At 44.5% G+C, this 7,568-nt stretch overlaps 1 protein-coding gene across 1 annotated transcript in view; it reads left to right on the top strand.

Annotated features, from left to right (window-relative positions):
* Positions 1 to 2,635: 2,635 nt before the first annotated feature.
* Positions 2,636 to 7,568, top strand: part of LOC103211298 (zinc finger protein 239-like) — a 32,533-nt gene continuing 27,600 nt past the window's right edge. Inside the window, exons 1-2 of the mRNA XM_042783186.1 lie at positions 2,636 to 2,692; positions 7,238 to 7,364. Coding sequence (XP_042639120.1) covers positions 2,636 to 2,692; positions 7,238 to 7,364 — 184 coding nt within the window. The remainder of the gene's footprint in view (positions 2,693 to 7,237; positions 7,365 to 7,568) is intronic.

Here is a 7,568-nt window from a genome sequence, read left to right as displayed (position 1 = left end):
GGCATGAAGGTTGCTGGTAGAGTGAGATGCCTCTGTGAGCACCTCTTAGGTACAGCTAACAGAGCTTTGTAACACTTGCCCCAGTGGGCTGAGAGGCCAAGGCCAGAGAGAAGTGTGCCTGTGGTACAGCTGAAAAGCTGTCCTGATCAAAGAACTGTATCCTGAGTGTTCCCTGAACCTGAACTGTAACTTGTTACTTCCCTAATAAAGCTCATAATCATGAGTATTATCTGTGAGTTCTGTGTGGCCATTGCAATAATCACTGAACACAGTAGTGAAGTACAGAGTGCCATGGAAGGGATGGTTGGTATCAGAATTGGTAAAAGGCTGGCAGGTGGTAGCATGTCTGACTTTTGCCTGATAGGGATCAGGCCTGGGCTGCTGCTGTGACTCTGTTTCCCCCTCATGGGATTGGAGGAGGCCAGAGGAGGATGGTACCCCCACGCCTTTTTGCAGTAGTCAACCTTTGGTGAGAGAAGAAAATGGAATGCCTTAAAAAATGGTATGTGTTTTGTGTTTATCTGAATGTACTATGGATATCATATAATCCAAAACTCTCACTGCCTTCGAGTCGGATCTCACTCATAGTGACCCCTCCTTGGGTTTCCGAGGCGGTATCACTACGGAAGTAGATTGCCCCATCTTATTGGATATGGATGACAGAGAGCATGTAATTCTGCCTTCAGCCAATACTTGAGTGGATATGCAAAAAGGGAAAATAGAATTTGCCTTGAAGAAAAAACAATTCAGAAAATGATGGTGCCTTGCTTCTTCCTTTTCACAGGTGGAGACTCAGACATATCCCACCTTATTCCTGCTTCATTATTATATCAGACAACTCACCTCAAAATGGGACCATAACCACAGCCATACCAAAAACCAAACCCACTGCTATGGAGTCGATTCCGACTCAGTGAACCCATTGGGTTTTCAAGGTGGTAAATCTTTAATCTTTATGGAAGCAGATTGATTGCCCCGTCTTCCTTCTGCAGAGTGAGTGGCTGGTGGGTTTGAACTGTCAACCTTTTGGTTAGCAGTCAATTGCCTTAGACATTAAGCCACCAGAGCTCCTTGTTGTTGTTGTTATGTGCCGTCGAGTCGGCCCGGACTCATAGCGACCCCTCCTTGGGTTTCTGAGGCAGTATCACTACAGAAGTAGGATTGCACAACCTTCCTTCCGAGGAGTGGCTGGTGGGTTTGAACCGCCAGCCTTCTGGTTAGCAGTCAACCAGAGCTCCTTAACCATCTGAAAATGCAGGACTATGGCAAGAAGGGCCATATTAAGTAGGTCATCTTGGCAATGAATTATTGAACCCAGCAGAGAAGTAACAGGAGCCGTGGGAGGACGGCTGGTATAAGAATATAAAGTCGGGAGAATTTATGTTGGTATGTTTGACCTTTGCTTCATAGGAGCCTGTTAGCTTTGTGCTGACGGGAGTCCTTCCCCTCCTGAAGTTAACAGGCTTCAGGCACTACAATCCTACTATCATTTCACACTCTCACACGATATAACCTCTTGAATAATGCTTTGGTTACAGTCACTTGTAGGGACTAATGAGGTGACAAATTAAAGCAGTAATTCAGAGAAATGAAGTAAAGCAATGAAGGCAGAGAAGAGGAAGGGATCCAATGGTATATCAAAGACAGCAGTAACAGGAAGTGGTGGCCAGTGTGAGGATGACACAAGGCTTGTGTTTGGGTTGATCTTTTAACTTTCCTCATCAATCTCTAATAACCTATATTCCACATAATTCCCAGAAACACCAATTCTGAATTGCTTGTGCATTAATGACTGCTCGCTGACAAATGGAAGGGAGCATGTGTTGTTGATTTAGTCCGCGAATTCCTGACTGCCATGCGTCAGGCCAGGGTTCTGTTCCCGGCTAATGCAGCGCAGGCATATGTCAGTGGAGACTCGCATGTTTCTCTGAACCTGAAGAGGGTTCAGTGGCGCTTCCTTACTAAGATGGACCAGGAAGAAAGGCCTGGCATCCTTTAGTCCTATACTGGCCTTACCTTTAGTGGCCTTTCTCCTATGTCTCACTCCAAATATAACTTAGGCTTATCCTGCCAGCTCTTTTCCCGTCTGTGATGGACACTCTCGTATAATACCATTTCTCCAAAGCTTTTGCTGCCCTTTAAGGTGCTTTCTGCCAGCCTTTTTCAGTCAGAAGCTATTGCTCAGCAACTTTTCCCCTTTATTCCCAGGAATACATCTTGGCTGTACACAGAGTTATATGCTCTCTGTTACCTCTGCTGAACTCCCACGTTGTCTGTTTTCAAATTTTCTTTCTTCCTGCGTCCCTCCCTCGCTACCTTTCTCCCTTTATTTTTAACAATGTTTAAACGAATCGACCATATTACCTTTTTGCCTAGAGTGCTAAATGGAAGCAATATGATAAGTGCTATGTATTCTTTGTGAAGCTTGTACCACTGAAAATCTACCCTCTTTTTTTTTTTTTTGCAAGAATCCAAGAGACAGGGTATCAGTTTTATGGGCTTTCCGGTTTTCTCGGCCGTTCCTGGCTGCTCCCACAAAAGACGTTCTCTTTTTTCCTGTACGGCGGGCATCCAAATATGGCTGCCTTCACACAGACGTACTAAGAAGGGCGACGACATATTACCTCACAGGGCAATGCCGGATATCCGTTTTTCGCGCGCCTTCAAAGCTTCCAGACCCTCGGCAGCCTCCGTAGGCGCACCATGATTCTGCGTTTGGTGGTGGGCGGGCCGAGAAGCAGAACTAGTTGACAAGGAAGTGTAACTTTTTGGAAGCACTTTTTGGTAGTTCAGGAGAAAAACTGGTCAGTGTGTGATCTGTCGATGGAGCCTGGCGAAAAAGGTGTGTGCACGGGGGGTAGTGAGGGAAGCGTCCGGGTGGAGGTGCTTGAGGGAAAGCCGGTTGGACTCCGGTGACTTTGGAGTCAGGCGTGGGTGAGTGCCTTTGAGTAAAGCTGTCGCGACTGTCAGAGGACCGGGTGTTTGCGGATTCCTCTGCTTGTAAAGGTGGAGGTGGTATGTACCATGAATGCGGTGTCTGGTTAGGGTTCAGGAATTCCTAGGGGGCTCAGTGAAATTGGAGCCGGAGGCATGCACAACGTGGAGGAGTTTCTGGTCAAGGCTTCGCGTTCCTAAAGGCGTGAGGGTGATGAGAGTGGTACCGAGGCTTATGACAACAAAGCTTTGGAGGCCCAGGACCGCAGGAGCCGTAGCTGCTGGAACGGAGGGCGGCCAATTGCCTGCATAGTAGTTGGAAGACCTGTAGTCATATTTTTCTAATTTCGTAGTTGGCTGACTATTGCCTGAGGGATCAATTCTCCTTGCAGCCCTTTGGTCTAGGGCTGCTTTCCTGCTGGGCATCAATAATTTCATTTAGCAGGATGAGCACAAAACTAGTTCCTATGATGCGGAGGTTAAAAAAGTCTCAAGTGCCCAACTTTTCCAAACTGCTGTAGCACTCTGTCATCTCTCACATCAACTTCTCCTCCTCCCCTCAGTACTCACTCTCGCCTCTTTGGGTTCCGTGATTCACTGCAATAGACATTACAGAACTCATGAACTGTCAGGGAGATGGCTGTCTGGGTAGTGGGGGCTGGCAAGGCCCAAATCTGTGGGTCAGGCATCAGTCTGGAGACTTCTCCTCACTCATTATTGCCTCTCTCCTAAGTCTCAAACCAAAAACAGAGCTCGCTGCTGTAGAGTCTATTCCAACTCACAGTGACCCCCACTGGGTTTCCAAGGCTGTAAATCTTTACAGAAGCAGACTGCCTCATCTTTCTTTTGTGAAGCAGCTGGTGGGTTCGAAACACCAACCTTTTGGTTAGCAGCCAAATGCTTTAACCACGACACCCGTAGAGCTCCTTTTAAACCTAGTGGGTAGCGGAACTACCTGATCCACTCAATGGAATTTGGGCAATCTCCTTCCATAGTGATACCACCTCGGAAACCCAAGGAGGGGTCATTATGAGTTGGGTTTGCCTTGATGGCATGTAACAACAACACCCCCCACAGGGTTGCCATGCATCTTATTTGCATTATCAGCAAGCTATCCTGTGCCCTTGCTGTTCCACAATGTCTTTATTTTCATAGTTCTTGTCAATTGTTTGGTGAGAGTTACAAGACTATGGGTAGAAAACCCATAGAAAAGTGATCCATTATAGTGCATTGGGTTACTACAAATAATACTGCTTTGAAAATACTGGTGTATGTCTCGTGGTTCAAATGTATACTCGTTTAGGGGGGTATATACCTGTGACTGGGAGCTCTGGTAGTGTAGTGCCTAAAGGCACTTGACTGCCAACCAGAAGGCTGGCAGTTCAAACCCACCAGCCACTCCTCGGAAGGAAGATGGGGCAATCTACTCCCGTAGTGATACTGCCTCGTAAACCCAGGGAGGGATTGCTATGAGTTGGGTCCAACTCCACGGCACATAACAACAACAACAACAACAACATACCTGTGACTTAAATTTTTATTTAAAAGTTTATGTATAACTTCAACCTATTAGATGATACTTAAGTGTTTTCTAAAGTAATTGTACTGCTTTACAGTTTCTTCAGCAGAACAGTTTTCAGTTTCTGGTTAGGGTTGCTATGAGTTGGAATCAACTTGATGGCAGTGGGTTGGGTTTGGTTTTTTGTTTTATGTGGCATGTTTCAAGTATATTTTCCAGACCCAAGTGTAAACTTACCTTCTTAAAGCTTTGTTCGTTTGTCATCCTGTTTGAGAGTCACACTTGACCACAAATTGATTGTTTTGTATGTTGTGAGGTAGGGGTCAACCTATTTTCTTTTTCTTTTTTTTTTCACATATTTTTATATATCTGGTAATGCAAATATCCTTTTTGTAAAAGACATCTTTTACCCATCTCTGCAAATTTGTAATCTTAGATTTTATTGTCCATGGTTGTAAAAGTTGCCAAAGAACAGTATGAAGGGTCTTGTGCTAACAATAGTGCCATTAGTAACAGCATTTGGGCCAAGAGGTAATGTACTACTCATGTTGAATTTTCTCTTTACCTTACAGGTCCTGAGTCCCCAGCAACAAAAGAATCAGTGGAAGGAAAGACAACAGGGTTGCAATATTAGCATATTGTCATTTCTGGAGACTCTCTTCACAGAAGATTGTAATTTCTGAACAGAACTTAGAGCTGATTCAGGAAACACAAAAACAGAGGATCCCAGTTGCTGACCGTGTCCCAAGAACAAAAGAAAATGATTAAGGCTCAGGTGACTTTTGTTTTCTTTTATGCTTTCCTTTGTTTCTTAATGGATTTGCAGAGGCCTGTAAAATACCTGTTCAGTTCATCTGAAAAGTACAAATTTGGAAAACTAGAAGCTGGAGAGAAGTAAACTGTTACTCTGAATTGGACATCAGACAATGTGGGATAGGAATATAGTATTTTTGGATTAACACTAAATTATTGACATCAAACATAGTAAGCAACTGGAGATTCTGAGTTGCATTAACTGAGAAAAACAAACTTGCTGCCATTGAGTTGATTCTGCCTCATAGCAGCTCCCACTGGGTTTCCAAGGTGGTAAATCTTTACTGAAGTAGATTGCCCTGTCTTCCTTCTGTGGAGCAGCTTACGGATTTGAACCACCTACTTGGTTAGCAGTCAAATGCCTTAGGTACTGCACCACCAGAGCTCCTTTGAATTGCATTCCAAACCAAACCAAATTCGCTGTTGTTGAGTCAGTTTGACTCATAGCGACCCCTCCTTGGATTTCTGAGGAGATAAGTCTATGGAAGTAGATTGCCCAATCTCCCTTCCGAGGAGTGGCTGACGTGTTTGAACCTCCAGCCTTCTAGTTAGTAGTCAGATGCCTTAGGCAGGCCACATCTGGCCTCTTGTAAGCTCGGTAGGCTCAGTAGGGTGAAGAGAATCTTCATCAGCATCAGCCGAACCTGATTCCTATGAAGTAGAGGTCAGATATATCTCTTCTCTCCAACTTTTTTTTTTTTAATTTACCAGTTCTTATACCAGTTGTTGCTCCCTTGGCACTCTTCTCTTCTGGGTTCTTTGGAAAAACAGTTTCAGAGATTTTTCCCCCAATCCCTGAGGGGTTACCTTTGCCCTAGTTTTCTACCCCAGAGGGTTTATGACTTTTGTCAGGTTGGTTGACATTTCCTGAGTAAGTTGTTCACAATTTGGTCTGATGCTTTCTGGCTGCCCCTGGGCTGCAGCCTGGCCTGTGATTGGTAGGCATCTTGCGGAGATTGCTCAGGAGGCTATGAAAATGAATGTGTGGTAGCCCAGTCATGCTTACTATGCAAATGGAAGTGTCTGCTAAGTGGGGCTTAGTGAGTTTATAGCCATGCCTTGAAATTTGTAGGTAAAAGCAGCCAGCCCCACAGAGGTTTGTCAGAAAGAAGCAGGAAGCAGAGAGAGAAGAGAAGGAAAGAACCTCGTAAAAGAGTTGTAAAAATGGTCAAGGGCTGTAACACTGAAGATACAGGTCGTAAAAGGGGCCTAGGATCAGAGCCGGTGTCGACAATCCCAGAAGGGGCTCAGTGGGAAAATGTGTGGTGACTCATGGCAGGACCAAGAGGAGCTAAGGGAGCTGTCCTATACTGAAAAAGAGACTGCTCACATGCTTCCTGATCCTGATTCCTGAGTTGTAGCCTGTTCCTTAATAAACCACTTAACTGAAAGTGTGGTCTGTGAGCTCAGTGTGGCCACTGCAATGGATTAATTAACTCAGAAAAGAAGGAGATAACACTGTAGGAGGGATGAATGGTATCTGAATTGGTAAAAGGGTGGAGATATGACTGACCTTTTCCCCATAAGGATCAGCCTTGGGCTGATCCTGGTCATTTTCTCCCTATGAAGTTAAGCAGGTTCTGACAACACTAGTGTTACTCCAGTGCTCCTAGTGCCATTTTCTACCGTTGATTTGTCTGTTGACATATTTACATACATGTTTGTGCATTGTGTATATGTGTTTGTGTGTATGTATAAATGTGAGAGATTTCCAGCTTATGGAGACAATTTTACTTTTACACATTACAGAAAACTATAATTTCATGAGTGAGTAGATTATGGAATGCAGTGATTCAGAATAATTTATAAAGATTTTGCTTTTCCTATAAGATGGGAAAAAAAACCCCGCAAAAACCTAGGTATATAGATACAGCAGCCAATATAGAGGAAATGGGCAGAACAACTTCTTTCACATTTCAGTCATATCAACAAATGGAGAATACTTCATTAAACAGAATTCTCTTGATACAGGGACCACTGACATTCAGTGATGTGGCTGTGACATTCACTGGGGAGGAGTGGCAGCTTCTGGACCCTACTCAGAAGGCCTTATACCAGGATGTGATGTTGGAGAACTATAGCAACCTGATGTTCATTGGTGAGGACAACTCTCCTGTTGTTGGTCTTTCATTTCTCAGCAGCTGAAATCTTTGGTGGGCTCTCACGTGGCAGATTCTTAGTCCACTCTGACCCTGGATAAGGGGGTATATTTTTTCAAATGTTGTTGTTATTTGCCATCAAGTCGGCCCCAACTCATAGCGACCCCTCCTTGGGTTTCCGAGGCAGTATCACTACGGAAGTA

This window comes from Orycteropus afer, unplaced genomic scaffold, assembly GCF_000298275.1.
Source record: "Orycteropus afer afer isolate SDZICR_OR568_19922 unplaced genomic scaffold, OryAfe1.0 scaffold00718, whole genome shotgun sequence".
In the NCBI taxonomy this organism is placed as follows: domain Eukaryota; kingdom Metazoa; phylum Chordata; class Mammalia; order Tubulidentata; family Orycteropodidae; genus Orycteropus; species Orycteropus afer.
This window is presented reverse-complemented; position numbering and strand designations above follow the sequence as displayed.